Source organism: Trichoderma harzianum (genome assembly GCF_003025095.1).
Source record: "Trichoderma harzianum CBS 226.95 unplaced genomic scaffold M431scaffold_3, whole genome shotgun sequence".
Taxonomy (NCBI): domain Eukaryota; kingdom Fungi; phylum Ascomycota; class Sordariomycetes; order Hypocreales; family Hypocreaceae; genus Trichoderma; species Trichoderma harzianum.
The window spans coordinates 1,853,066-1,880,701 of record NW_020209251.1 but is presented as its reverse complement, the minus strand read 5'-3'; the positions used below and the strand labels follow the sequence as shown (position 1 = coordinate 1,880,701).

General features: G+C 50.9%; 10 protein-coding genes across 10 annotated transcripts; 5 read left to right on the top strand and 5 right to left on the bottom strand.

Moving 5' to 3' along the window:
• Positions 1 to 175: 175 nt before the first annotated feature.
• M431DRAFT_492160 (hypothetical protein) lies at positions 176 to 5,591 on the top strand (the record flags this gene model as incomplete). Its single annotated transcript, XM_024916982.1, has 2 exons — positions 176 to 3,845; positions 3,913 to 5,591. 2 exons carry the CDS (start codon positions 176 to 178, stop codon positions 5,589 to 5,591), a joined length of 5,349 nt encoding a protein of 1,782 aa, XP_024777598.1.
• Positions 5,592 to 6,174: 583 nt separating this feature from the next.
• On the bottom strand, positions 6,175 to 7,247 carry M431DRAFT_517537 (hypothetical protein). Its single transcript, XM_024920335.1, has 2 exons — positions 6,806 to 7,247; positions 6,175 to 6,734 (listed from the first exon to the last, which is right to left on the bottom strand). The coding sequence occupies exons 1-2, from the start codon at positions 7,140 to 7,142 to the stop codon at positions 6,319 to 6,321; spliced, it is 753 nt and encodes a 250-aa protein (XP_024777597.1). The 5' UTR covers positions 7,143 to 7,247; the 3' UTR covers positions 6,175 to 6,318.
• A 297-nt stretch (positions 7,248 to 7,544) lies between these two features.
• Positions 7,545 to 10,131, top strand: M431DRAFT_79256 (glycoside hydrolase family 63 protein; the record flags this gene model as incomplete). Its single annotated transcript, XM_024922799.1, has 3 exons — positions 7,545 to 7,776; positions 7,841 to 9,807; positions 9,886 to 10,131. The coding sequence occupies 3 exons, from the start codon at positions 7,545 to 7,547 to the stop codon at positions 10,129 to 10,131; spliced, it is 2,445 nt and encodes an 814-aa protein (XP_024777596.1).
• A 694-nt stretch (positions 10,132 to 10,825) lies between these two features.
• On the top strand, positions 10,826 to 11,338 carry M431DRAFT_479465 (hypothetical protein; the record flags this gene model as incomplete). The annotated part of the gene is made up of 1 exon (XM_024915770.1): positions 10,826 to 11,338. One exon carries the CDS (start codon positions 10,826 to 10,828, stop codon positions 11,336 to 11,338), a length of 513 nt encoding a protein of 170 aa, XP_024777595.1.
• A 48-nt stretch (positions 11,339 to 11,386) lies between these two features.
• Positions 11,387 to 13,912, bottom strand: M431DRAFT_352916 (hypothetical protein). The gene is made up of 3 exons (XM_024914495.1): positions 13,557 to 13,912; positions 13,086 to 13,488; positions 11,387 to 13,029 (listed from the first exon to the last, which is right to left on the bottom strand). The coding sequence occupies exons 1-3, from the start codon at positions 13,761 to 13,763 to the stop codon at positions 11,435 to 11,437; spliced, it is 2,205 nt and encodes a 734-aa protein (XP_024777594.1). The 5' UTR covers positions 13,764 to 13,912; the 3' UTR covers positions 11,387 to 11,434.
• Positions 13,913 to 14,616: 704 nt separating this feature from the next.
• M431DRAFT_505476 (hypothetical protein) lies at positions 14,617 to 17,119 on the top strand. Its single transcript, XM_024918644.1, has 6 exons — positions 14,617 to 15,476; positions 15,536 to 16,013; positions 16,081 to 16,485; positions 16,538 to 16,645; positions 16,721 to 16,779; positions 16,839 to 17,119. Exons 1-6 carry the CDS (start codon positions 14,829 to 14,831, stop codon positions 16,890 to 16,892), a joined length of 1,752 nt encoding a protein of 583 aa, XP_024777593.1. The 5' UTR covers positions 14,617 to 14,828; the 3' UTR covers positions 16,893 to 17,119.
• Positions 17,120 to 17,537: 418 nt separating this feature from the next.
• M431DRAFT_109841 (hypothetical protein) lies at positions 17,538 to 18,444 on the top strand (the record flags this gene model as incomplete). Its single annotated transcript, XM_024911730.1, has 1 exon — positions 17,538 to 18,444. The coding sequence occupies one exon, from the start codon at positions 17,538 to 17,540 to the stop codon at positions 18,366 to 18,368; it is 831 nt and encodes a 276-aa protein (XP_024777592.1). The 3' UTR covers positions 18,369 to 18,444.
• A 135-nt stretch (positions 18,445 to 18,579) lies between these two features.
• M431DRAFT_517532 (hypothetical protein) lies at positions 18,580 to 20,385 on the bottom strand. The gene is made up of 4 exons (XM_024920334.1): positions 20,161 to 20,385; positions 19,515 to 20,097; positions 18,840 to 19,440; positions 18,580 to 18,790 (listed from the first exon to the last, which is right to left on the bottom strand). Exons 1-4 carry the CDS (start codon positions 20,342 to 20,344, stop codon positions 18,767 to 18,769), a joined length of 1,392 nt encoding a protein of 463 aa, XP_024777591.1. The 5' UTR covers positions 20,345 to 20,385; the 3' UTR covers positions 18,580 to 18,766.
• Positions 20,386 to 22,685: 2,300 nt separating this feature from the next.
• M431DRAFT_352796 (hypothetical protein) lies at positions 22,686 to 23,674 on the bottom strand. Its single transcript, XM_024914494.1, has 3 exons — positions 23,519 to 23,674; positions 23,340 to 23,455; positions 22,686 to 23,271 (listed from the first exon to the last, which is right to left on the bottom strand). Exons 2-3 carry the CDS (start codon positions 23,413 to 23,415, stop codon positions 22,883 to 22,885), a joined length of 465 nt encoding a protein of 154 aa, XP_024777590.1. The 5' UTR covers positions 23,416 to 23,455; positions 23,519 to 23,674; the 3' UTR covers positions 22,686 to 22,882.
• A 2,567-nt stretch (positions 23,675 to 26,241) lies between these two features.
• On the bottom strand, positions 26,242 to 26,646 carry M431DRAFT_505471 (hypothetical protein; the record flags this gene model as incomplete). The annotated part of the gene is made up of 1 exon (XM_024918643.1): positions 26,242 to 26,646. One exon carries the CDS (start codon positions 26,641 to 26,643, stop codon positions 26,368 to 26,370), a length of 276 nt encoding a protein of 91 aa, XP_024777589.1. The 3' UTR covers positions 26,242 to 26,367.
• Between the last annotated feature and the right edge of the window lie 990 nt (positions 26,647 to 27,636).

The following is a 27,636-nucleotide window of genomic DNA, read 5'->3' as shown; positions in this document are numbered from 1 at the left end:
AAGAGAAAAGAAAAATATCCGCCAGAAAACCCCCTCTCCCCCCCTCCCCCCACTGCAGGCCCAGCCCTGTCCATCTTGCTAGCAAATTAGGCCTCCATCATGCGAGCGGTCCAGGGCTCGCACTCCGCTGCCGTTACGTGTTTCGCCTACCCACTTCTCTCCACGATCAATTATCATGTCGTCCGCTGCCGATAAGTCAAGGCAGTCTTCTGGCGGCAGATCCCTCTTCTCCAGAGGCAAGCACCGCGCCGACAAGCGCTACACCGACATCGATCCCAAGAGCTCCTCAGATCAGTTCGAAACGGCGTCCATAATTTCTTCGCGCTCCTCGCGCCACAAGCGGGAGTCGTCGTCGATTTCGATCGACCAACCCAGTTCTCCTGATGCTGGCATCAACCAGATGGCGGGTGTGATCACGTCCATCCCCTACGACGTCCCGCCAGGCTCCCGCTCGCCAGCCGCTCACGAGTTCATCCCCAAGCCCGACAACGTACCGCAGCGCCGCGAGCCTGTGCCTCATCAGCTCAACCTCAGCGGCTTCGATTACCACCAGTATCCGTCCATCGATCCGTCCGCCATGTCTTCCTCCCACCCCCACACCTCGGCGCGCCCGGGCACCTCGTCCAACATGTCCATCAACAACATCACCATGGCCACCACCGGCAAGCAGGCCCAGTACCAGCAATGGGGCCCCGGGCCTGCAGTCGGAGCTGTGCCTGGAGGCGGCCCGGCTCGCGGGAGCACGTCCAGCTCCGCGACCAACGGCTCGTATCCCGTGCGGTACGACTCTTACCAGAACCCTCACTATGGACGATCCTCAGGCGAGAGCTTCAATAACCCTTACGGCTCCGGCCAGGGCTACCTGAATCCGGCATCCGCCCGCTCCTCACACACAACGCTTGCGCCCTCGCCGCCTTTGAGCTCACATCACCAGCCTCACTCGCCCCGCGAGTCTCACCGGTTAACCAAGATGAGCGCCTACGGCCCGACCGCTCACGATGGTTTCTACTTCCCCAAGCCTGATGATAACTACGTTGTCGAGCAGATGTTTATGCAGCTCATGCAGAAGCGAGGATGGCACAATCTTCCCGAGCAAGCCAGGAGACAGATGACGGCCTACCCCGCAGAGAAGAAGTGGACATTGCTGCACCAGGACCGTCTGACGGAGTGGCAAGGAGAGCAGAAACGAAAGCAGACCGCCAGGGCCAATCAGTATGCCACACCCGACGTAACCACCTATTCTGATGAGGAGGGAACCCCCGAGTGGTATGTCAGGAGGGTCATGGAGGATAAGCTGGATGCGAAGGGTATGGGGTCTCTCGAAGTCAACTTGAGAACACAGCAGATTGGCTGGGTGAAACGATTCGTCGAATGTCAGGGTCAAGTGGCTCTGGTAACATTGCTGCTCAAGATCAACAGGAAAAATGCCAACGGAGGGCCAGCTTCTGGAGCGATCTCTGCACAGACGGAGAAGAATTTGGATCGCGAATACGACATTGTCAAGTGTCTTAAGGCCTTGATGAACAACAAATTCGGCGCCGACGATGCTTTGATGCAGTCAAAGGTCCTCCTGGCCTTGGCCAGTTGCCTTATTTCATCTCGACTTACCACGCGCAAGCTCGTCAGCGAAATTCTGACCTTCCTCTGCACCTGGGGCACTCACGGCGAAGGACACTTGAAAGTGATTCAGGCTCTGGACGAAGTCAAGACTCAAGTGGGCGAGAATGGGAGATTTGACGCCTGGATGCGGTTGGTGGAAGTCACCGTCGATGGGCGAGGAAAGATGGGCAGTCTTGTGGGTGCTAGCGATGAGCTTCGTACGGGAGGCATCGGAATGGAGAACCTACTGATGGAATACGCGGTTGCCACCCTGATTCTGGTCAACATGATCATCGACGCACCGGAAAAGGACCTCCAGATGAGGGTTCACATTCGAGCCCAGTTCCACGCCTGTGGCATCAAGAGGATCTTGACCAAGATGGAGGGGTTTCAGTACGAACTACTAGACAAGCAGATTGATCGGTTCCGCACCAACGAGGCCATTGATTATGAGGATATGCTCGAGCGTGAGAACAGCAGTGTGAAGGATAATATCGAGGGAGATGCCAAGGACTTGACCGACCCGATTCAAATCGCAGACACGATCCAACAGCAGCTACACGGAACCAAGACGCATGACTATTTCGTATCCGCGCTTCAGCACCTCATGCTCATCCGAGCCAACGATGGTGAAGAGCGACTACGCATGTTTCAGCTCGTCGATTCGATGCTCAGCTATGTGGCCATGGACCGACGCCTACCCAATATGGACCTCAAGCAGAGTCTCAACTTCACGGTTCAGAGTCTGCTGGACAAGCTGCATACCGATTCTGAAGCTCGGCAGGCACTCGATGAGGCGTTGGAGTCCCGACAGATTGCCGAGGCCGCCATGGCGGAGCGAGATGAGATGAAGGCAAAGTTGGAGCTCGGAGCCGATGGCCTCGTGGCCAAATTGCAGAGGCAGCTAGACGAACAGTCTCGGTTCATTGAGGCTCAGAGGCGCCAGGCAGACGGCCTCAAAGGCGAATTAAATAACATTCAAAGCGTCCGAGCCAAGGAAGCGCAGCGCTATGAGCTTGAGACAAGAGAGCTGTATCTGATGCTGCGAGATGCCCAGGACATTGCAGCATCTAATGCTGTTAAGGCCAGCAGTGGCAAGCCCGGCAAAGAAACCAGCTCAGCTCAGATGCAAGGTATTCTTGACCGTGAACGCCTCATGGAGCGTCTGCAGAAGCAGCTAGAGCGACAAAAGACCCAGTATAAGCTAGAAGGCAGAATTTGGGGAGACTCAGATGGTCCCTCCGATCGCCTCCGTGCCCTCAGAGAAGCCATGGATGGCGACGGGGAACCAGGCACCCCCCCTGGTGGCGGCACGCCACCTCGCGACTTCACTAACAGTGTTCTCGGAACCATCCATCGTGGTCGGAGAGCGTCCAAGCGACCGGCTAAGCTCGAGCAGCATGCTATTGACGAAGATGATGTCGAGATGGATGAGGAGGGTGTGGTTATCGAGCGCCCGAGAATCATCGAGATGAGACGACCAGTTGTCGATGCAAAGCAGCAGGCACAGCTTCTCGGCGAGATCGGTTCCAAGGTCAAGAAATACGAGGGCAGCGATTCCGAAGCCGACGAGGGCGCAACTACCGGCCCATCCCACCCAAGCATGGAGTCGTCATCCCCCATTACTCCGGCAGAAGGCGAGGCCCCCAAGGTCGAGATCACCGCTGCCGGAGGACCCCCGCCGCCGCCGCCTCCGCCTCCTCCCCCGATGCCCGGTCAACTGCCCGGCGTTCCACCTCCTCCGCCTCCTCCTCCACCTCCACCGATGCCGGGCGCGTTCCCCGTTCCCCCACCTCCTCCACCTCCTCCACCTCCGCCCCCTATGCCCGGTGCGATGGGAATGCCACCACCTCCCCCGCCTCCGCCGCCCATGCCTGGTGTCGGAGGTATGGCACCGCCTCCACCACCGCCTCCTGGCATGCCTGGCGCTATCTCCGGTCACTACTTGCCTCAGACACCCGCCTTCTCCGCCTCGCCTTCTGTTGGCTTGCCAGTGATGCGGCCTAAGAAGAAACTCAAGGCTCTTCACTGGGAGAAGGTTGATACCCCTGAGACCAGTCACTGGGCTGCTCACGCTCCCTCTGCCGAGGAACGAGAACAGAAGTACAATGAGCTTAGTCGCAGAGGAATTTTGGATGAAGTCGAGAAGCTTTTCGTGGCCAAAGAAATCAAGAAGATTGGTGGATCTGGCGGCAAGAAAGATGATAAGAAACAGCTTATATCGTCCGACCTTCGGAAAGCATTTGGTATGTTGATTGTTTGGAGACTCCCGTTGCACCTTTGGTAATGTTGAGCTAACATGTGAATTTCTAGAAATCGCTTTTGCCAAGTTCTCTCAGTACTCGGTTGAAAAGATTGTGCAGATGATTATCCATTGCGACGACATCATCATCACAAATCAGGGAATCATGGACTTCTTGTCAAAGGACGACATGTGCAACATTAACGACAACGTCGCCAAGCAAATGGCACCCTATAGTACTGACTTGACAGGGCCAGACGCCAAGAACCAAACGCGTGAACAGGATCCCGAAGAGCTCACGCGACAGGATCAGATGTATCTGTATACGGCATTTGAACTTCATCATTACTGGAAGAGCAGAATGAGGGCGCTTGCTCTAACGCAGAGTTTCGAATCAGATTATGACGAGATCAGTGCGAAGATGCAGGACGTTGTCGCTGTCTCCGAGTCATTGAGAGATTCGGTCGCACTTATGAATGTCCTTGGTCTCATCTTGGACATTGGAAACTACATGAACGATGCCAACAAGCAAGCGCGCGGTTTCAAGCTTAGCTCGCTCGCTAGACTGGGCATGGTCAAGGATGACAAGAACGAATCGACGCTGGCCGATCTTGTGGAGCGTATTGTTCGAAACCAGTATCCTGAGTGGGAGAGCTTCGCCGACGACATTACTGGTGTCATCACGGCACAAAAGATTAACATTGAACAGCTTCAAGCCGATGCCAAGAACTACATTGCCAACGTGAAGAATGTGCAAATGTCCCTGGACAATGGTAACTTGAGCGACCCCAAGAAGTTCCACCCCCAGGATCGCGTCGGTCAAGTCGTTCAGAGAGTTATGAAGGAGGCCAGAAGGAAGGCGGAGCAGATGCAAGTCTACTTGGAGGAGATGATGAAGACTTACAAGGACATTATGTTGTTCTACGGAGAAGATCCCGCAGACGAGAATTCCCGGAGGGACTTCTTCACCAAGCTAGCCGGCTTTTTGCAGGAATGGAAGAAGTCGCGCGAGAAGAACGTTTTGTTGGAGGAGACAAGGAAGCGCAACGAAGCCTCCATGAAGCGCAAGCATGCGCAGACGAAAGCGGCCAGTCTCTTGGCAGACAATGGACCCGCATCGCCATCGAGCACTGGCGCCATGGACTCACTGCTCGAGAGACTTCGAGCAGCAGCGCCGCAGGCACGGGACCAGAGAGACCGTCGCCGTCGTGCCCGCTTGAAGGATCGCCACCAGGTCCGTGTGGCCTCTGGGCAGCAAATAAACGATCTCGACGAGATACCAGACATCGAGACCAACTTCTCCAAGTCTGAGCCAACAATTGACGAAGACGGAGATTCGCAAACACCCGTTTCACTGCCTCCTCCCTCGCGAGATGGCAATAAGGAGGATGATCTGGCTGACCGAGCAGCGGCACTACTGCAAGATGTGCGCGGAGGCGATGGAAACGACGAGGCGGATGTCGAGAGGAGAGAGACGATGAGAAAGGCGAGGAGGCAGACGGCAGAGGAGGAACGGAGGGCAAGAAGAAGACGGAGGGAGAGGGCCTCCAGCACAGTAGACGGAGCTAAGGATGAGTCTTCTATTTTATCGGTATCAGAGGATATCCCACCCACGCCAACACTTGACGTGCCGAAGCAAGAGGAGGAGGCTACAACGCCGACGACACCGGAAGTAAAGGCAGATTCGAAGGAGGAAGAAAACGCTGGCCAAGACGGTAGGCCGGAGGAATCCGAGAAGATACAGGAGTAATTGTCACACACAACATCATCACCGTGTATTTTCTAGAGAACCAAGAAAGAAAGAAAAAAATTCACTATGAAACAAGAACCATGGATCAGCATATATATATATATATATATATATATATACACATATATACCTGCCAGCAAGTACATACACATTTAATGTTTACAACTGCAACAGCCACAAGAGGCGAGAAGAGAAGACGTCTCCTTCGTTCGTTTTTTGTCCGTCCTTTTTGGCTCATTTCCTTTTCGATTTGGAAGAGAGCTGGCGAATTTGGATACATAGACGTTGTGCTACTGTTGTCACTCTGCGTTTTGGCTGTCCGTTCGAGGATGTGGTTGTTGGTGTGGCCTTAGTTCTTCTGTGTTATTATTCCCTTTTGCGGATGTGGATAAGTTCTGGGTTTCTTGAAGTTGAGGAAATAATTGTATGCATTATAGTGCAGCATATTAGCGGTAGTCGCATGTACAGCGTTCCAGTCACGTAGACAAGGGGAGCCTACTCAATTAATATACATCATACGATTTATTCTTTTTTTGATACAACATTCTGTAGTTAAGTAAACAATAAAGATTGAAAACCAGAAAGAAAAAAAAGACCCCAAGTGCTATGCCATCATGGATATCGTTACATAAGAAAATGGTAAAAAAAAAAATAAACCTTTGATAATCCGATATATTCCATCCTCCAAAAGCGCCCTCTTTTTTCCCATATAGGAGAAGACGCCTCTTTATCGCGACGGGCTTAGAGGCCTGTTGAATCCTCCCTGCCGATTCATGTACTGCCGATACTCCGACTTCTTCTCCTTGCGCACGCCGCCGGCGTTGTTGCCCGCGACCTTTTTCCCCTTTGTGGTCCCGAAGCCGCCGAAGCCCATCATGGCCTGCATGGCGGCCACGTCGTCATCGTCCTGGCCCTCGACCTCGATGTCGTCGTCGTACTCGTCCTGCTCCATTCTCACCGGCGAGGGAGATGCATCTCGTCTGCTGCTGCGGTCGCGACGAGGGGGTGAGGGGCTGCGCTTGTCGGATTTGACTTTGATGTTGGGCTGGGATTTGCGGGAGGTGTTTTCTGGATGGGGGCGGGTAGGCAGGGCGGAGAGGGAAGGGGATGGTGAGCGGCGGCGGTCATCGCGATGTTTTGCTGCTTTTTGCCGATGTATGTTAGCAAGAGGATACCAGTAGCTTGAAGAAGATGTTCATTGTCCGTGTGCTTACATCGTTTGTCATCGCGATCATCCCAATCGTCCTGCCGACGTGGGCTATCCCGTCTATCTCCATCTCGTCCTGGGCGACGGTCTCGGCCACCTCGATTTCTGTCTCCCCCACGATCTCGTCGGTGCTTATCCGGTGACATTGAGCGATCTCTCTGATTATCACGTCGTTCCAGAGACCGCGACCGGTAGCCTCTGCCTCGGCCACGATCTCTCTCTCGGTCTCGATTGTCCCAGCCGCGCTCGCGCTCGCGGTCTCGGGGAGGGTTTCTGTCGCGACGGTCTGAATCATCCCACATCTGACGGCTGTCGGGCCGCCTGGAGCGACGTGAGTCGTTCATGATGGAATAATATGCTTTGAAATTGCGGTAGCTGATCAGTTGGATAATTCGCAACAGCGAGCAGACTATGACGTTGGAGCTTGAAGTTTCTAGAATCAATTTGGGCTGTACTTTTGGGTCAAGGCTGAAGACAATGACAGGGGTAAAAAGACTAAAAGTGTGGCTTGTATGGCTCTGTGGCGTATCCCGGTAGCTTGATTGGCCACCTGCCATGAGTAGCTCCTCAGCCTTGCAGTGACCTCTAGCAGCACCACCGTGTTCATTGCACCCTGGAAACTGTTGCTGATCGACATTCAGTCTTGACTTGGCCTTTTTCTCTCCATTGGATGAGGAAAGACTCCTGGTAATTATCTTTACATAGAGCTGAGCTCTGTAGAGAAAAGACGAAGGAAAAGGGCACAAATGGCCAAGTTTGCCCAACTGCTGGCCTCTGCGGCCGCGCTGGCGGTTGGTGCCTCAGCTACGGGCAGCGAAACCGTCCTGATTAACGAAATTGGTCGTCTGAACAACCAGAGCTTGCTATGGGGACCTTACAAGCCAAATCTCTATTTTGGAGTGAGGCCGAGGATGCCCCAGGGCCTGTGGACGGGCTTGATGTGGGGGAGAGCTGAGACGTACATGGATATCCAGCAGTGTATGTGAGAGGATTTAGTGAGATGGCGATTGTTTTTATGAATCTAATGCTAATCTAATGGCAGTGTTCCGCTACACTTGTGAGCAGGGCCAGGACATTCATGGATATGGTTGGGATGAGTACGATGCACGGACTGGTGGCGTTCAGACAATTCACGACGAAGGCAACGGCATTGACATCACCACTTCTTTCATCAAGGTTCCCGGAGGCAACCATGGTGGCAGCTGGGCTGCGAGAATCAAAGGGACTGTCCGTGATGATACACCTGACGACACCAAGTATCTGGTGCATTACTACATCGCCCAAGAAGGCCTGGGAGATCTCGAGGTCCAGGGTGAGGACGGTGATGGACTGGGATTCGAAGGCGACGTCACTTTGAAAGGAAGCTCCGGTGCCTTGGGCGATTACACTGTTGTGATTACTGAGGGATCCGGCAACCATCCGGAATCTGACCATGAGATATCCGCTTCACGACGAGGAGATAGGACCGTGGTACGAAGCCTCGTCCTCCCTGGAGAACATATCTGGCAGGCAAAACCTGCAGTGTTCCAGCAGCTGCAGGAATCCATCCAGGAGGTTCAACAACAATACACTGACGAAACTTTGCCTCCCCCATGGCAAATCTACCGACTCAAGCCCCAGGCTGGTGGCGGTAACGTCCATCTCATTCAGAAAGTATTTGAAGGATCATTCGAATTCGACGTCATCTTCTCATCGGCCTCGGCTGGCAAGGAATTGACAAGCCAAGATGTCACGCGAGAGATTAAAGAGACTTCGGAGGCTTTTGCACAGCGATTCTCAAGCGTCTTTGATTTGAAAAAGCCATACAACACTGACAAGTACCAAAAGTTTGGCAAGAGCATGTTTTCCAACTTGATTGGAGGCATTGGATATTTCCAAGGACATCAACTGATTGACCGGTCTTATGCGGATGAGTACGAGGAAGAGAATGAGGGCTTCTGGGACGATACGGCCGAAGCCCGAGCACGCAAGGCTCAGCAACTGGAAGGCCCATATGAGCTGTTTACGAGTGTTCCTTCGCGACCATTCTTCCCTCGCGGATTCTTCTGGGACGAGGGATTCCACCTCATACCAATTGCTGACTGGGACATTGACTTGACGCTCGAGGTTGTCAAGAGCTGGTATAACACCATGGACAGCGACGGATGGATCCCCCGTGAGCAGATTCTTGGCCCAGAGGCCAGAAGCAAAGTGCCAGCGGAATTCCAGGTCCAATACCCTCACTACGCCAACCCACCGACCCTATTTTTGATCATTGAGGACTTTATGGAGCGCCTTCGTGGTGCCAACGGTAGCGCGCCTGCCGAGAAGGAGACGCTATCTCAAGGGCAGACCTTGTATAATGCTCATCTGGATAATCTGGAGCTGGGTGGCGATTTCCTCCGCAAGATTTATCCACTTCTTCGACGGCAATACGATTGGTTCCGCAAGACGCAGAAGGGTAACATTAAGGCATATGACCGAGAGGCCTTTTCCTCCAAGGAGGCTTATAGGTGGAAGGGCCGGTCCGAGACGCATTGTCTTACCAGCGGTCTGGATGATTACCCTCGACCGCAGCCGCCGCACCCGGGTGAGCTCCATGTGGATCTCATGTCGTGGGTGGGCTTCATGACCAAGTCTCTCATCAATATTGCGGATGCGTTGGGCATTGCGGATGAGATTGCCGAGCTCAAGAAGAATCTGTTTGCCATTGAGCGTAACCTTGATGACCTCCACTGGTCGGAGAAGGATGGCTGCTACTGCGATGCCACCATTGATGAATATGAAGAGCATGCTCTCGTGTGCCACAAGGGATACATCTCGCTGTTCCCATTTTTGGTCGGGTTGATGAAGCCTGACGATGCTAAGTTGGGCAAGATTCTTGACCTCGTGGGTGATGAGAGTCACCTGTTCAGTCCTCATGGTCTACGCAGCTTGAGCAAGCAAGATCCGCTCTACGGAACGGAAGAGAACTACTGGCGCAGCCCAGTATGGATGCCCATCAACTACATGGCATTGACACAACTCCACGTAAGTCTCACAAATTTGCTGTCACGATGGACAACTTGCACCAGCAGCCCAAGATTTTAAAGCTAACTCGATTCGCAGAAAATCGCTACCCAAGAGGGTCCCTTCCAAGGCAAGGCTCGAGGCTTATACAACGAGCTGCGCACGAATCTGGTCGACACTGTATTCAAGAGCTGGGAGGAGACAGGCTTCGCTTGGGAGCAGTACAACCCTGAGACAGGCGCTGGCCAGCGCACGCAGCACTTTACTGGATGGACGAGCTTGGTGGTGAAGATTATGGCCATGGCGCCGTTGGACGAGGCGGCGCCCATTAGGGATGAGCTGTGAAGATGACAATTTTTTTTTTTTGAGTTTGACGCCTTAGACGATAGCTCAGACGATAGCCCAGACATTGCCAAGATAGAGTACTGCAGTAGAAGAGATTGGTTCAGATGCATGGATGCAACCCTGGTTGGGCTGGTTGGGCCGAAAACGAGGCAGCAGATCCGGCGGATGCCATTGGCATGCTTGCTTGGGCTACGTGGCACCTGTGACGCTCAGGCCGCAATTTTCAACCCCCGTAAAGCGCACGCATATCGTCTGCAGCTCTACATCTACACGTATCCCATGACTCGGCAGGGAGAGATTGGCGAAATGTCGTGTGCCGAAGCTATCGGCGGGTTCGCATCTCTCAGTGGTTCGCGCGGGATGCTTTTGGCTGGTACTTCTGACAGCGGTTCGCAGGACCGTTGGATCCTGTGTGCTGACTCAATTCAACGACATGTCTTGTTGTATGTGGTAAAAGCGAGCAAGAAGAAAGACTCTAATGAATGATCGGTCACGAATAAAAATGTTGGTGATGTTGTTGTCGCTTGAGAGTACATGTAAGGAGGACGTTGTAAAGTATGAGTCAGGTTTGGACCGGTTTTAGGACGTGTATGAGTAGTGCAGCGAATAACGTCGATCCAATCAATGGACTTCAACCGAAACATTGAATCATTTCCCACCAAAATACAACTTGTGTGTTTTAAACCCACCACCAATGGCTGTGCTCTCTCAAAAAGCTCTACAGAATGGCCTCACCATCAGAAAAGCCACAGCTGAAGATGTGCCCTTCATACAAGCCATAGTCAATGCCAGCTACTCCAAATATATCGAACGCATAGGGAAACCCCCCGCGCCTATGGTGGCTGATTACAACGAGTTGCTCAACACACGCGATATTTATGTCCTAGAATCTACTTCCGATGACAAGGTCGTCAAGATTGTCGGTTCTATTATTCTGCGTATAGATGTTGAAGCAGACGCAGTCATGGTTAACAATTTGGTTGTTGAGCCTGCGGCCCAGGGAAGAGGCTATGGTCGTGTTCTTATGGATTTTGCGGAAGATGTTGCGAGACAGAAAGGGATTGGATGGATGGCTTTGTTTACGAATATCAAGATGTATGAGAACATTGGGCTGTATGCTAAGCTTGGGTATGCGGAGACGGGGAGGAGGACTGAGGATGGTTATGAACGAGTGTATTTTCGCAAAGAATTGAAAGCAACGAACTAGACTAGACTAGAGATTTGTTTTGAAAAAGAAAGAATCCTATGCCTGCAACCTTGTGCATCAATCCGATGTGTATTCACTACGTTTTCTTTCAAGTCTTTAGCAACGGCATTTCTTAACCCACTCAGTGCTACGTCCAAAGGGCAGTCCTCGGCTCACTCTCTTGTAGCGGCGATGGCACCGTTCACATCGCATCGAATGAATGTAGTGATAGGTGCGAAATTTGATTATAGGGTCTGGCCGGGTGCGAGGACCATGTCGATAGGGTGAATGATGATCTTCATATCCATGTGCCAAGTAGGGACGATGAGACTCATAGTCATAGCCACGATGTTGAGGAGGAAGGCGACGAGCACGCTGCTCTTCATGGAGAGCACGCCGAAGTCGGTCTTGACGATCAAGCTCAAATGCTTCTTGACGAGAACGCCGAAATTGTTGGAGGAATGCGTCTTCATCTTCATCAAACATGGAGTCTGCGGGGGTTCGACGGCGAGGAGTCTGTCGTCGTTCTACAGGCTCGTCCAAAAAGGCTTGACGAGAGCTGCGGCCTTGTGTCTGGGGATGGCGTCGCTGGAGGGCTTCCTCCATGTCGTCATCTTCCGACTTGAAGGCGGGTGAAACGGCACGACGTTGCTGTTGTTGTTGCCGCTGTTGCCGTTGTGGCCGCTGTTGTTGTTGCTGAGTCTCTTCACGATTAGGTTGAGGAGCGCGTGGGGGCTCTGTTCCAGCCTGAGGCCGGGTAGAAGAGTCGTCATCATCATCTTCTTCTTCTGCATCCTCAACTGTAGGTGGGCGATGAACCGGCTCCTGTTGTCGCTGAGTCTCCTGGGGAGATTGTTGTTGACGTGGGAGCTCCTGTGGAGGTTGTTGTTGTTGTTGCTGTTGTTGCTGTCGCGAGGACTCTTGAATAGGAACATGTTGTTGACGTGGGAGCTCCTGTGGCGGATCTTGTTGCCATGAGTGCGAGAACTCCTGAGGAGGCTGGTTAGGGTCACGCTGGTAAGGACCCCGCTCGTAAGGATCTCGTTGATAAGGATCTCGCTGGTAATAGTCCTGCGGGTAACGATCCGGAGGGTAACCATCTTGATAATAAGGATCCCGCTGGAAAGGATCATGATGGTACATATCACGAGCGCGATAAGGGCGCTGGTAAGGCGGCTGCCATGAAGGATCATGCGCTGACTGTGAAACAAATCTCGGCTCAGGTCGCTGGGCAGGTTGCCGAAGAAGAGCTTCGTCATGGGAGTCATAATAACGCCCATCGAAATGACCATAAGAATATTCATAAGGAGGAGGCTGTTGATATTCAACAGCATGATCCCTCAAGCTCAATTGACCGAAGTCTTCATAACAAGCAAAAGGGGCAACAGAAAAAGGGACAGGGACAGGGACAGTAGCAAGAGGTGGTGGAGGAGGAGGAGGGCCAGAGTAGATGAAGAGATGCCCGGGGTGGAAGGGATTCGGGATGCTTCCCTGCGGCGATCCGTTATTCTCCTGATCAGACGTTGGCTTATACACTCCGTCTTCCACTGTGCCCCAGGTTTCTGCTTCGGTGCTTCCCGGTTTGATCGTAGACAGCTTCTTATCAGCGAGGCAAAAGATTAAGAGCTTCGGATCAGTCTCTGCTTTCTCGTCTTCGGCAAGCGATATTTTGGCAGAAGCTCCGTCTATCTTGGCACTCGAAAAGGGTGCGTCTAATAGCAAAGTCAGAGACGTTGAGCCTTGAGGTTGTAGACATAGCATTACATACCTTTCCACTCATTGTTACTATGCTCTAAATAACGAAAGGTTTGGTCCGCAGCAACATAGACAAAGTATACGGTGTCTTTAGCTTGGAAGCTGGCCATGGGGGTTCCAGGAAGAGCTTCAGCGTTTGGGAGTTGGGCAATCTTCCACCCATGTAAGCTGCCATCATCTTCGATGGCGCCGATAGTACCATCGGGGTTTTGGTAGAAAACCACGATTGTAAATTCACCACAGGCGACGGCAAGTTGGCTTTTGTCGTGAACTCGGATGTCCAAGTCGTCTAGCTCCTCGTCCTCCCAGCGGCTATCTTCTTCTTCCTCTTCATCTTCATCATCGCCTTCATCCTCAGCTTTCGAGGTCTCTGTGAAGCATTTGAGGGTGTGTGTTTGATCTACAACAAAGATTCTCTATGTTTTTGTCGTATAGTCAGTAATTCTCTCGTGTAAGTGTGTTAGGGTTACGAGTCCATAGGTACCTTGTAATGCAAGTTCACAAGAGGTGCAGATGTATCACTCCTAACGCCAGTTACTACTTCCACGCGGTCGATTAATTCGGAACCTGTCCATGTTTCCATAAACAAGGAATTCTTGACCTCATGGAATAGATGAGTTGATTTGCCGTCGGTAGAGGCAGAGCCTCCGGCCGCCAAGAGGAAGCGGGTCACGTCCTGAAGCCTGCCCATTGCTGTAATGCTCCGGTGAGGCCGATGCTGCTTGTTTTCGGTGCCCTGATATTGAATGAAGTTACGAAGTGACGTCCAACCCAACTCTAATAAGAAATATCCCTGTGCAACAGGCTAACTGCTTTTATAACATGTGTACCCAAAATTTCTGCACGCAACGCAATCTCTTCCCCATTGGGCCACACCAGATGTCACCCTTTGGGCTGAAATTTTGAGCCTCAGCGCGGGTCCAGTCTCGATGACGTCTCGTCTATCAAGTTGTTCCTCAAGCCTGGGTAAGAGAAGAATTTTTTCATCATATGATCCGTGAGCTGGCATTCCCTGGCAAATCAACTCCCGATGCATTGGTTCACATCCTCGAGAGCGGCATGGAAAGAAGCCACACGCTTGACGTGGGCGAGCCTGATGCGTTCGATTTGCTGTTTTTTATCCGAAGGCGTGCGACGAGGCTTCCAATGAGGGTCGCGAACTTCTTGGAAAGTGTGTCAATGACGCTGGAAATGCTTTCTTAATAGGCGGCTTCATTCACCGGCCGGGCGGGGGCTGTGTCGACGTGTCACAACATTGCATTCGAATACATGATGTGGCTTATGATTTCTTGAGTTATAGGTTGCATTGCAGGGACGTTTATGTATGTTGGTCGGTAAACACACTCACTTATCAGTGCGGCTGAACTTGAATGCAGAACACTCACCGAGTGGATTCTAGAGATGACATCCGTTCTCGTCGCATGCATATGTATGCAAGGAAAATGACATATCGGAAGACGGTCGGTAACTCCTCAAGTAACGAGGCTGTGCACAAGTCACTTTGTATATCTACTCCGTAAATAAATGAGGCTCTTTGGGGGTGCCTTGTGCCTGATCTTTTACATCGAAATCTTCTCTCATCGGGTGCTAGCCGCCTATATAAACTTGTGATCAGTCACAAAAACGTTCAGGGCAACCAACACTTCCACTATCTTCTCCCCTGCAATTTATAGTATTCGTTCCCCCGGAAACCATTCCGAAAGCCAATCAAAATTTCACTCAAAATTTCAATCAATCTTTTCTCGAGAGCAGAGCAATGATCACTCTCCACGATGCCGCTGCCCAGGGCAGTCTTACCACAGATACCCTTGAACATTACAAATCGGCCTCTCTCCACTTTAACATTGACGAAATCGATCGCAAGGGTCGGACCGCACTCGCTTATGCTTCTTTAAAGGGCCATATCGACGTCGTTAAAGTCCTGTTGGGCGAAAATGCAAATGTTAATCATATCAACGACAAGAATCGAACTGCCCTATGGTATGCGTCTTTCAGCCACTCTTCCGTCACCCAGCAGCGGCGTCGCGAAGTCATCGAGTATCTCTTGCATAAAGGTGCAGATCCCGATGTCCAAGCAATAGATGGCACGACTGCCCTCATGAAGCTCATTGAGCATCGGGATCCCGGTGCCATCAAGCTTCTGACAGACATGGGCGCATCTACTACCATAGGAGTCAAGAAAGGAGCAAACCCTGTGACCATTGAAGAGTTCGCAGAGGCCACCAAAGACCCAGCGGTGATCCAGGCCATCAAACAAGATACATTGCCTGCCAAGAACAGGGATGAGATTGTGACTGAGATTATCAACTACTTCTTCAAGTCCATTGGTTTCATGAACCATACCCTCAAAGGTGCGGTCAAGACGATTTTTGGCATCCAGGGTAACATGAATCAGTCCTTTGGTGTAAGTGACACGAATCCTCAATTTACATTTCGTGAATATTGACTTGAGTCTTCTCTTAGTGTGTACCTGAGAACATGCGATCCAACGTCTCAAACGCCGCGGATGTCCCACCCGAAAAGACGGAGAATTTGAGAAACAGGATCTTCACCGACTCAAACATGACTGATTCTTTCGTCTTCGGAGATCCCCAGTCCCAGTCCCAGTCTCAGCCCCAGCCCCAGCCCCAACCCCAGGATGTCAAAACAGTTGCTCTCGATAAAGTTACAGATGATGTTACAGATGATGCTGCTTCTGCTTCCGTTCCGCTTGTGTCTGAGATTTCACAGCACACCACGGCAGAAGAATTCCAGGCCAGCATGATGCAGTTTATTAATGACACCGGACTCGATTATTTCTTTGAAGATGGTAATCCACTCCTGAAAACTATTGCGAGCAAAGCAGTAGAGCTTCAAGGAAAGACAGACAACTTGCTCAAAGAAGACAAGGATATCCAGGACATTACAAAGCTTGCTCTTTACCAACCAGTCTTTTATTGCGGTGAGTTCAACCATAAGCATGTTACCAATCAGATGTGCAGGTACTAATGATCACATTGCTCCACCAGACGACAGCGGTTCAATGAAACAAGGCACACGCCAGTCTGACCAGATTGATCTTGTTCGACGAGTCGCCCGAATCTCTACATTGTTGGTACCCGACGGCTTCGGAGCAGGCTTGCTCTTCATCAACGACAAACGCGATATGAACCCAAAGCTGAAGGCCGAGCAAGTCGAAGAGATTATGAAGACAACTAAGCTCGGTGGCAAGACCAGGATTGGCACCCAACTCGAACAGAAGATTCTCAAGCCCCTGATTTACGATGTCATCAAGGCGGGTGGAAAGATAGAGAGGCCTATTCTCATTTCCTGCATCACGGATGGCTGTGCCAGTGGTGAGACCAGAACCAAGTTCAAGGAGGCAATTGTCAGCTGCATTGAATTCCTTACCGAGCACGATTACCCTACTCAAAGTATGCCATGATTTAATGGACACGGTGCATCAAATACTGACTGTTTTGATAGCTGTTCGATTCCAAATTAGTCAGATTGGCAATGATTCCTCTGCAGCAGATTTTCTGCAACAGCTGAAAGAGGATGACGAACTGACTGAGTGGCTCTACTGCACCACCCGTAAGTACTTCGTGTTCCACAACATAGCTGCCCAATAACGAGCACACAAAGGCTAATACAAGTTCAAACCTAAAGAGCGCCTTGATGAGGGATGCAGAGAATTCAACGAGAATGAAGAGGATCTCGAGCGATGGGTAAGTTGGGTTGCAACAGATGCTTAAATACGCCATGGTTGTGCTAATGAACCACACAGCTTCTGCAAACACTCATGGGACCGATTGCCAGCTTGGGAAGCTGCAGCGACTAAATGTATAGGTAGATTTATGTGCTTAATAGGTGCTGCGGAGTTATGGGAGTAAATGGAATCAAACGAGGTGGGACTCGTTGGCAAAAGTTCAGGCGCTATGGTGGGAGTTGGGAGGATTCTTTCTTTGAGACATTCTTTGGTCATACTTTCCTTTTGTTGAAAAGCTTTCTTTCTCTTCTTTTTCTTCTTCTTGTATTAGTCGCCTTTTTTTTTTCTATCGCTGGACTGCCTACGCTGAAATTTCCTTTACAGCTTGTTTCTTAGTTGATCAACTTGACTTTCTTTAGGTTAATGATAATGCATTGGTAGTATTGACACACAAACTTTGGTCAAGAGCTTTGTGTAGCCCAGGAGCCATCGTAGCTTAATTTCTAAAGTTTATCAACTCCCCTTTTCAATTGTGTGATTTTATTCATTGAGAATTTTTTGTTATCTGAAAGTGTCCTCGGGGTGGCTATATTCAAGGTTTGAGACGCGATAGGCTGATTTTGTTGTCGCCTATATCATCCCCCCAACTTCCCTTCCTTGTCTTCTCTTTCATTACCATTCTTAACCAAAATCTTCGTCTTACAGTCGATTTCAACCATCGCAGATTTGAGCGCGCTAAACTCCTTTTTACCGTTATTATCTCGCAGACTTGGAAAGATGTCAGCCACGGATAACTCCATATCATCTGTCAACGACAAGCAACCGCCGACTACATTTTCTACTCTTGACAACCTTTTCGACGAGTTAGAGACTACAACCAGCCAATGTCTCGTTGTCGACCACGTCAGTCGTCAAACATATGAAAATATCTGTGCAGAAAGGGCAGAGAGGCGTCGCAGGTACCGATTTTTCCTGTACCTCGGCGAAATCCAGAATCTCATCATAACGATGCCAAATCCATGTCATGGTGCTGCCAGTCGACATCTTGAATGCGTCCTTGCTCGAAAAATAAACGCAATGGGGTTGAGTGGGGAGTGGCTCCACGAGGGCAGCATAACTTACCTTGAGAGATTCGATGGAGACCTCCTTTCTTCTGGAGAGGCTAATTTAGCTGGTCGGCCATCTTTTCTTCGACCCTCAATATTACATGATTGGCCGACGATTGTTGTCGATTTTGGTCCTTCCAATTCGATGCCGCTCCTCAGAAAAAAGGCCAGTTGGTGGTTTAGAGCCTCAAGACATGATGTAAAGGTCGTCCTTCTATTCGAGGTGAATACATCCACTGGAGACATCACCATCGAGCAGTGGAGAGCAGGCCCTCTTCGTGTCCAAAAGATTGCTATCAAAAGAGTCATTGATGCATCTGGCACTATCCCAGTAGCATCCTATGAGGTGTTTCGCGGCCCACTATGGCTGAATTTTCGGAACCTGTTTCTTCGCCCGCCTAGGAGAGACTCAGGCGAAATGGATGTGGTCATAAACAATAATGAGTTGCAACGTCTTGCCAAGGCTACTTGGAGAGCCGAGAGATTAATAGGGGAGGCATAGAGGTTGTTTTTTGTTCGGGCGTTGTTGCGAATATAGGGGTATTTCTGTACGTCTTATAAGAAAAACTAAGCTTTTTGTATCGGCTTGATTGAAAGCAACTTGAGAGAAAATATAGAAGGGTAAGTCTGTATTACTATAGAAAGTATCATTCATTCTATAGGTGAATTATTATAGAAGAGTTATAATAGAGCAAAAATGCTATAGTGTAGTAGATAGATATACCACTAGTAGATAGATATACCTCTAGTAGACAGAGATAGATCTAGTAGACAGAGGTTGATTAGAATATAGAGATAGATTTAATATATAGAGGTAGATCTAGTAAATAAACTCAGCGAGGGTCGTTACATTCTATGTCAGAAAAATCATAAATCAGTTTGCTCATAAGGCTCCCAAGCCTACTCAATCACAAACAGTCGACTCTGTCAACATCGTTAGCTTCATATCTATCCGTTCGGGAATGATACTTACTCCAACCATGTCCGCCCTATCCCCCCATTGTCCAAACGATACGCCCGCAAACTCAGTCATTCCGTCCTCAATGTCATCCTCATCTCGATCATCGTCATACAACCTCAGCTCCTGCATTTTGCTTACATCTCCCGGTGCAGGTATAAGCACGAGAAGTCGCTTTTTACCAGTTTTGAGCATCTTTTCGTCCAGTCTGACAAGGTTAACGTCCTTCAATGTGTCCACCAGTATAGCTCGTTGCTGTTTTGGCTGCCACTCAACCCAGCACTTTTTCTCATCACTCCAAGCTGGTGGTCTATGAAATTTGAACGCGTAGAGCACCTGTCTCCCTGTCCATCTTGGGAAGATTGTCGTCGGCATAATGTCAAACGTCACATTATCCTGATTTGTGGCCTCTTCCGACGATCCTAGAAACACCTTTGCGAAATCGCTGTGCTGGAAAAAAGAAAGATATGTGTTGTGCGGCTTGTTTTTCTTTCCAATGGCGCAAAGACGCTTACCGAAGAAACCTATGCCTAACCATGCGCATATGGTGCGAAAGACTTCTTCGGTGATCTTTGTGCCTCTGCTTCCGCCAGTCTTTATTTTTGGTCTCATATTGCTAGAGAGTAAAACATAGGTCAGCTCATACGAGAAGATGATGTAGAATTCATTCGGAGGTTTATCACAACTTACTGTATACCCACTACCATTGGATGTCCACCGTAAGGAATCCAGACCGGTGCTCCGCTCATTCCTTGCTCTGTCGGTGCTTTGTATTCCACACATTGTTTCCCACTTGACTTGATTGAACCGGAGCTGTGTTGCAGCGGGGAGCTTGGATCATTTCCCCCATAGCCACATACGTTGGCAACCTTTGATCCTTGTAAGTTGAAAGAGGAGCTGAGCCCAAGATTCAACCCCAAGCCCTGCCTATTGCTTTCTTTGGTCTTGTCCTTCACCAGCAAGATGATGCCATAGTCATAGGAGCCCTTATCCGGGGCTTTGGGTCCTTTATCTGAGTCTTTGGACTGAGTCTCGAGAATTTCGATATACTGGGGACAGATTTTGAACCCAGCAACTGGCTCGGGCTCTGTTTCATCTTTTCCAGGCCCTTCTCCGTTATTCTTCGCGTTCTTCTCGGACTTTGCACAGAAGACCTTCAAGTCCTGGACCGTAACTTTCTGATTATTGATAAGGTTATGGGCGGCAGTCAAGATGACATCGTACGTGCTGCAAGGAAAGTTGACAAAGAACCCCGTGCCATATGTCGGTCCTTCTGCATTATCAAAAACAGTCAGCCATACGGTCAGTCACAGAAAGAGAGATGCCAAAGACACACCGCCAAAGTCACATTGCAGCCTAACGATGCTGTTTTTCAGATCGAAACTGGCCTTGTCGAGACCTTTGTTCACATCGGGCTGCTGATTCTCGGTGCGGCTTCGATGGACGGCGCCAGGGGCTATGATGCGCGGATACTCCATGATGGTGTCCGAGGAGAATTCGATACCGAGTCTGTAGAGCATTTTCACTTGCAAGAAGAGTATGAAAAGGAGTAATATTGAACTGTCGTACAAAGTTTAACCACCAGACTCATTGGAGACTGCTGCCTTGGACCAAACCCAATGTATTGCTGCCCAACTCTTACAGCATAACTGCATGCCACGACGTGTTGATCCATTCGCATCACTAGAGGAGGCTGGGATGCAAGACGCAAGGCTATGAAACTCTGTGTTTGCCACTCCGTTGATTGGCGTCTTGCCAGAGTTAGTCGAGTATCATCATCTCACGAGCAGAATAAGCCTCCAGACGAATAGTGGCAACTCGTGTCTTTGTGCTGCTAGTTAGTTGATTCCTATCCATCGGCAAGCGATTGACGGCGAATTAGCTTCGCCTGCATTGTAATCAAACTCCTTTCATCTCTATCCGACGGCCGCTTAGGATGATCGATCCTCCTAACCCAATTGCCGTAGCCTTACAGCCCGCTCCGGAGAGCTTGGCCCACTTCTCGAAGCCCATCTCCCCCTCCTCCATCAAAAAACCTGAGAGCAACGCCAACGAAAGCAATCATCGTGTCCTTTTTGATCCCCTCGTTCATTCCTATTTCGATCGATCCTTCAACGACAGAAGTGCCTTTGCGGAACGCTTCCGCCTGTCGCTGTACTGTAGTTGGAATCGGACCCTTGCAGCCCATGTTAGTTGGGCGAAGCTAGCTCCGACTAGGATCGCCTTTTTACATGCAATCCGACTCTGTTCTGTAAGTAAAGCAAATGCGCATCTAGCCCAAATACGCAAGGCGTCGATCATTATACTGTAGAATACGAGATGTCATCTCAGTCTATTCCCCATCCGAGCAGCAAAACACGGCACAGCAGCGCAAGCATCGCTCTTTTAGCTTCTCGCGGAAATCTCATACGGCTCATACAAGCGCCCACCGCCATGTATGTAATTTCAGGGACGCTCACGTCTTTTCTTGATCAAACCCCCCCTCCAAATATGCGACGGCGTGTCGTTTGTCGAAGGGGGCCCCCCGTTTCCTTTTTTCCTCAAAAAGGGTCAGTAATGATCACCTTCCGGGATTAAAATGGCCCCATTTTCTCACGCCTGCAAGGGCACGACACATTTTGAAGCAAAAGGCGATTGAATCATTCCAATTTCGAAAGAGAGAGCCCTCCCCCCTGTTCGTTGCGGCACTTATCCCAGAGCAGCAAAGAAATAAAGTCAGATACTAGTGGCTCTCCACAGCTGGGATGCTTTGCCGGTAAACGCCCCCCCGAAATGTGATTGCAATTAGCAGGATATCATCCCACGTAGGGAGCGCGGCGGCACCACTTATGCGTGAGACTCTTGCCAGATTGTCGAGGACATGGCATATGCCAAGAGGCTTTTGAAACGATTCCACGAGGAGCATCACATGGGTCCCCTATACTATATCCCTTAATCGTCTCAAGGTGGATTGAGTGCTCTATGGCTTGTTTTTTTGTGAGTATTGACCTTTTCGGCAATTGTACCTGTAAGCCAACAACTAGAGAGACACAAAAAAAAGACGCGTCTTACAACCCCCCGATGCCCCAGACCTCTAGCAATATTCCGTGCTAGGGGGGTGGAGGAGAAGGAGGGGAGACACACGGGCCTCGTGGTCCTAGCATTCGGTAAGTTTTGAAGAAAGCACAGACAACAAAAAGAAAGGGCAATGACAGCCGAAGAGCCGACTCCGTGTCATTGGGAGGAGATATGGGAGGAGATACCGATCACGGAGTCATAGCTGTAGTAGCATTGTTCGGCGTACCTTGATAACCAGGAAAAAATGGACTGGCCCGTGACCATGTCCAAGATGCCGGCCATGCTGGGGCAGAGATGGCCAGAGTGTCCTTTGGCACGGCAGATTCCGCAGCCATCGTCGTCTCACCAATGTATACGGCTCCCCAAACAAAAAGTGTACGGCATGGCACGAGTCATGGGGCTCCTGGAGAGAACGGTCCGGCTCTAGCAGCCAGATTGACGGTGCTTTTGATTGCGACACTGCACCCGTACCCATGACAATGGGAGTATCGTAGCATCTGTTGAACTGACCTTCCTTTGTCCTCCTAATCATGGGAAGAGATAACGCCTTCGGTCCGCTCAAGTCGCGCATTGTGGAGTAGGTTGAAGCTGGTGGTGGTGTATACATGCCATGCAAGATGGAGAAATAGGCTGTTCGATGTGATGATGTGTGGGAAGGAATCTCACACTCGACTGGATCGACACGAACTCCGTACTGGGCGAATTCCCATCTCCCCTTTCGTTTGCCGACGCCTTCCTTCCTACCGCATGCCGCCGGGAAATGATCCAAGTGGGCAGAATCATCCCCTTTCCAACCTCGCGTCGATCCTTAGCAATCCAGCGCAATATCGGGCTCATCTTGAACGCCGGTACTGCGAGAGAGATCTCGCGCTTACGCGATGGGCGAGATCACAATTGCGCGGGCGAGTCGGAACAATTCAAGACGAGAGTGAGGTCCAGACCACCCTCTGCTCCCTCCCACCCCCCTTCTTGAGCAGCCCCCATGTGCTGATTTTCCAATATTACAGGGCCATCAGCAGATTTGATGGGCAGGAAAGCCTGGAAGTAGCCCGAAAGTTCCGTAGACTGCTGTTTCCGTGCCCTCCCTTTTGGTGAAGATCCTTGCAGGAAGCGGTACGAGCACAGGGACAGTATACAAGCAAGCACGGTAATCGTAGCGGAACTGTCCGTGGCCTTGGCCGGAGGTTTGGGTAAGATAGTCTCCGGGTCCCCAGGTGAGAGCCTATAATACCAAGTATTCGCTCACCTTCCCAGGATGACAGTCCTAAAGACAGCGGTTCCAAAGCGGGTTGCAAGCTGCAACATGAGCCTCTCTCTTCCACGTGGGGATCAACTGCGCTACAACGCTGCCGTGTGGTTGTCGGCCTCGACGCTTTGCTGAATCCGGGATCTGTCATGGTCAGGGTTAGTTGTAAGTCAGCCAGGGGGGTTGCTTGCAGGCTTATAACACTCGCATACCCAGTAAGTAGCATTTCCCCATGCGAGCACTAGCACCATCACGACACTGTACGTACATACACAGCCCATGGGCCATGGACGATATGGCCAGGGGGGAGAAACTGCCAATCCTGGGCCTGGGGCGTGGTCAGGTCAGGATGATGCCTGTGCTCGTTTGGATAAAAAGACCCATAGCCCACCTGCATGGCTCATCACAGCCAAGGGCCAAAAGGACGCTACTTCGTGCTGGCAACTGCGAGCACGTTGATATTATATGCGCCGTAATCTGATGCTGCAAGCAGCAAAGAGGTGTATGTCAGGGTGCTGGTGTGAGTAGCATTCGAGCGTATCAAATTTCCTGGCGTTCAAAGACGTGAGAACATCATGATCATGGGACACAAGCAAAGGCGTCGAAAAGGGAAGTTGCCGAGCGGCGAGTAAATGAGCCATGAGGGGATTAAAAGAAAAGGAAAGAGTTTGAAGAAGAAAAAAAGAGCGCAATGCCACAGCAAATCCGTGATGATGATTAATACAACGTTGACAGCAAATAGGGTTAAGGCTCTAAGAGATCAATGGCAATAGCCTGTCCTTCGCAGCTGCTGCGACTCTGCACTGCACGAGAGTATCCGGCTGAATGGTTCTGGCGGATCGGCCCGTGCACACAACTCGAAAGTCGCGGAAGCCCGGCTGCGTTGCCCCGGGCCGTGGGATCGCCCGCAGGAGGCGGCATGTAATTGAATTTGATGTAAATGTGCAGTAGCTGTACAGTACGAGTTGCTGTACAGTATGATCAATGTATAATAATAAGCGCGGGTGAGGAAGATACATGTCATAACTATGCCCAGGACAGGCAAGGCAAGACAAGGCAAGACAAGGCAAGGAACAGGAACAGGAACACAGCCGGATGCCGTGCCGCGCCCTGCAATTGAAATCAAAGTCGTATTGGGTTCATGTTGACGATGGCCAGCCGGGTCTGGAGCCTTGAACTGTATTCCGAGAACGTTGACATCAACGCCGCTACTCGTACGAGTTATCAGCCGCAATGACTCGGGCGGCAATCCATCCATCACCCCCCAGCTGTGCTGTCTGCTTCGTGCTGTGCTTTGTCATTGCCCAGACGGAGTAATACAGTACCGCATACACCAGCAGGAACTGCACGCTCTTACTGTACAGCCCGGCTGTGCCCCTTGCCGGGCGTGACCAAGGCCTGAGGCAAGGAAGCGGGCACCGGGTTGCTGCGCCGCCCTAAGGGGGTCTTGGGGGTCGTTTATCAAAGGTGTATCTACCATGATGATGATGATTTCGAATCCAATTCCTTATTTGTCTTGTCTGTGAATTACGTGTGCAGGGTAGCCAGCCGTTTTGGCGTGAGTTGACGCTGGGACACAGACGACGACAAGGATGAAACAGCGCACTACCAAATCCCACTCCATCCTACACCAAGTTCGGTTTATACGGGTACCTAGGTCAACTACATACACACATTGTGTAAGTCGAGTAGCACACACACGCATACGCACAAGTTGGTGACGAGGCCATCGTCATCGCCGTCTAACGGGCACTGCTCCCGGCGAACCTCTTTTGTCTGTGCTGCCGCACCCAAATCCCATAGGGCTGTGCCCGGCAAAGTAACATGCAAGGCTGCATGAATGGCCTTTCCATCTGATCTTCTAGAAGCTGACTCTGACACCAGCCTGAATTTCGCTTCAAGCCATGGGCATGCATGTATGCGGACTAGTCCTTTCTGCGAACCCAGATCTGGCGGAATGGCGGTAAGGGGACGGTAAGGCTGTCCATGGCGTTACACTCGCTTTCTCGATGCATTGGCGAGGACAGAAACATCAATGGCATATCATACACGTGCCTACATGATGTATGCACGATGACTGCACGCACACGAAGTACATTCCTCATTTTGAAAGGACCATGGAGCACAACACAGCTCCGAACACGAGAGAGGGCATTCGCCCGGATCTGTTGCGATCCGAAACTCGTAAACTCCTACTGCCCTTGGCGGGGGGCGCAATGCGCAATACGCGATACGACGACAAGCCGACTCTAAGTCGCATGTTTGGTTTCGTTGAACGCTTGCGGGACTACAAAAGTACGGGTTGATCCTTCGTCACGGACTCCGTCAGGACGGGACGACGCCATAGGACGCCGGCTCCTTTGGCGGCCAGGCACCCGCAAAAAATGACTGGACGGCCTGTGAAAGGCTAACAAACCGTCTGAAAATGAATAGGCGATCCGGAGATGCTTGTGACGGAGGCGTGCCTGTATGAGTATTTTTTTTTTTTGTTGCGACGTAGACGTCATTGCCACTTGGAAGGATGGGAGTATACTGTGCACATGAGGCTGGAATGAGTGTAATGTTGCATCGCTCGAGTTCCCTCCAGGCACCTGCTTTTCCGGTGATTCGTCGAGACAAAATCAAATAATGTGAAGAATATGTTCCTGCCTAGGCAAGAGGTTCATGAATCAGTCAGTCATCCGGCAGTCATGCTCATCCGCAGCGAGCGTGCATTTGGGATCTGACAGGCGAGGTCGCCGGCTGTAGGCCAAGGCCGAGCTGCCTCGCGCTTGATACTTGGTAGGTTGCCGGGCTCCGTATCGAGTCAAAGTTGCGATGCGGTCTTCTTGGAGAACTCAAATTCGAGTTCAACGATCAACAAGGAGCTCCATACCATAGATAAGGTAATTTGCAAGATTCGAATTTCGCCGTCCGGTAATACCTGCGAAGAAGATGATGACGGGTGCTAAAAGCTTGAACCTGGAAGCATGGATGGATTGATATGAAGGTTCCAGGAACACCAGACAAGCACGAGTGCTAAAACAACCTAAACAGACAAGGTACCTCGCCTAAGCGAACTGTGTCAGGCGATACATCCTGTTCTGCCCTGCCCATCGTGGGGGACGCTATTATGTACTCTGCTATGCTCTGTTATTGATGCTATGCTCTGCTCTGCCTGTGCCTTGTGCCTGTCAGTTATCACGGAACCTGGAAGAGGCTCCAAACAAGGCAGATGGATCAAGTGCAATTTCCTCGTGCTTACTGTGCAGCCCGGCTTTCGCAGGGCCAAGCCCGATTACGCTGCGCCCGTCCAGGCGCGGCATCTCGATTGTGCAAACAAAAACCGCCGCGGGCGAGATATGCGGCGGCGGCGCCCACAGCATCCGTGATGGCAACGACAACAGCGGCAGCGGCAGCAACAGTGAATCCGGGCGAAAACGAACGAAGAAACCCCGTGTGATGGGCGGTGCGCGTGGCCCCTTTTCCGGCTGTCAAGTGCTGACGCCTTGTGAGGCTGGTGAAGCGAATCATCATCAATCGTCCCCCCAAGCGAGTACCTGTAGACGAGGGCAGATGCTCTTTCAAACTCCCGTCACTTTCACTGGAAACTTCTAATTACAATGGATGGTCTCCTCCATACTAACGACACAGTAAGCACAAGCTTGCCGAAGCGAGGCCAGCAAATCAAGTACCGCCCCCCTCCGCGCGGCTCGCTTGCCATTGGGCCGCTATTTTTATCCCCCCAGAAAAACCTTACCCTAAGAGAGAGGCCGAGGGCTGTTTGGTGAGCTTCGCGGCGCTTACGGAGGTGGGAACCCATGAGCTCTTTTTTATTTCCAATGCGGTTTTTGTCTTTGTTGTGTTGAATCAAGCAAATGAGATTGGACGACTTGACGGGTACTTGTCACATAGCAGTCAATAGCAGCGCCCTGTCAACTCGTCGCCAAGCATCCATCCATTACATGTACATCAAATGTACTGCACCGTCCACTAACATGTAATTCCGGTACCTGTACTCCGTACGCAACTCTCTATTCCGTCCACATGGATCAAATGGATCAATTGGATGCAACAGCGCCAAGCGCTGGCGGCAGTCCGTATTAGTGCCGTTTGGATTTGTTCCTTTTTTTGGCCGCAAGCGAGGCATCTTTTCCCTTCCCAGGTCCTCGGCAATGAATCATAGATCAGCGGCGGCACCCTAGGCGGAGAGGGGGCTTAGAAGCTTCGTCTCGTCTTATTTTGGAGTCGACAAGCGATAGTCTGCCGCGACTGGCCCCGTATCAGAAAGCCGGGAACGAAAGCGACCGCAGAGAGGTTTGAAAGAGACGAGGCGAGAGGATCAAGGGATTCGCTTGGATGAATCAAATCGTCTTGTCTTAGGTGTCTATTAGCTCTGGCTGCGGCTCTGGACTCTGGCTCTGCTGGGGGGTCCATGCTGTCCATGCCATGGCTATTTTGACATGATGCCATGCCATGCCATGCTGTGCCGTGTCGTGTCATATTTGCCGAAGATATGTACCTGCGAGT

Excerpts from the sequence above, each read along its gene's own strand:
- M431DRAFT_505476 (XM_024918644.1), top strand. The coding sequence starts at position 14,829 with ATGATCACTCTCCACGATGCCGCTGCCCAGGGCAGTCTTACCACAGAT. Across the intron at positions 15,477-15,535 it reads ACATGAATCAGTCCTTTGGT|TGTGTACCTGAGAACATGCG; the intron begins GTAAGTGACACG and ends GTCTTCTCTTAG. Across the intron at positions 16,014-16,080 it reads CCAACCAGTCTTTTATTGCG|ACGACAGCGGTTCAATGAAA; the intron begins GTGAGTTCAACC and ends TTGCTCCACCAG.
- M431DRAFT_352796 (XM_024914494.1), bottom strand. The coding sequence starts at position 23,415 with ATGGCCCATGGGCTGTGTATGTACGTACAGTGTCGTGATGGTGCTAGT. Across the intron at positions 23,272-23,339 it reads GGGGAAATGCTACTTACTGG|ATCCCGGATTCAGCAAAGCG; the intron begins GTATGCGAGTGT and ends TGACCATGACAG.
- M431DRAFT_517532 (XM_024920334.1), bottom strand. The coding sequence starts at position 20,344 with ATGCTCTACAGACTCGGTATCGAATTCTCCTCGGACACCATCATGGAG. Across the intron at positions 20,098-20,160 it reads GCTGCAATGTGACTTTGGCG|AAGGACCGACATATGGCACG; the intron begins GTGTGTCTTTGG and ends TTGATAATGCAG. Across the intron at positions 18,791-18,839 it reads ATAGGGCGGACATGGTTGGA|AGTCGACTGTTTGTGATTGA; the intron begins GTAAGTATCATT and ends CGATGTTGACAG.
- M431DRAFT_517537 (XM_024920335.1), bottom strand. The coding sequence starts at position 7,142 with ATGAACGACTCACGTCGCTCCAGGCGGCCCGACAGCCGTCAGATGTGG. Across the intron at positions 6,735-6,805 it reads TGATCGCGATGACAAACGAT|CAGCAAAACATCGCGATGAC; the intron begins GTAAGCACACGG and ends ATCGGCAAAAAG.
- M431DRAFT_352916 (XM_024914495.1), bottom strand. The coding sequence starts at position 13,763 with ATGGGCAGGCTTCAGGACGTGACCCGCTTCCTCTTGGCGGCCGGAGGC. Across the intron at positions 13,489-13,556 it reads TTGTGAACTTGCATTACAAG|AGAATCTTTGTTGTAGATCA; the intron begins GTACCTATGGAC and ends ACAAAAACATAG. Across the intron at positions 13,030-13,085 it reads TAGTAACAATGAGTGGAAAG|ACGCACCCTTTTCGAGTGCC; the intron begins GTATGTAATGCT and ends CTTTGCTATTAG.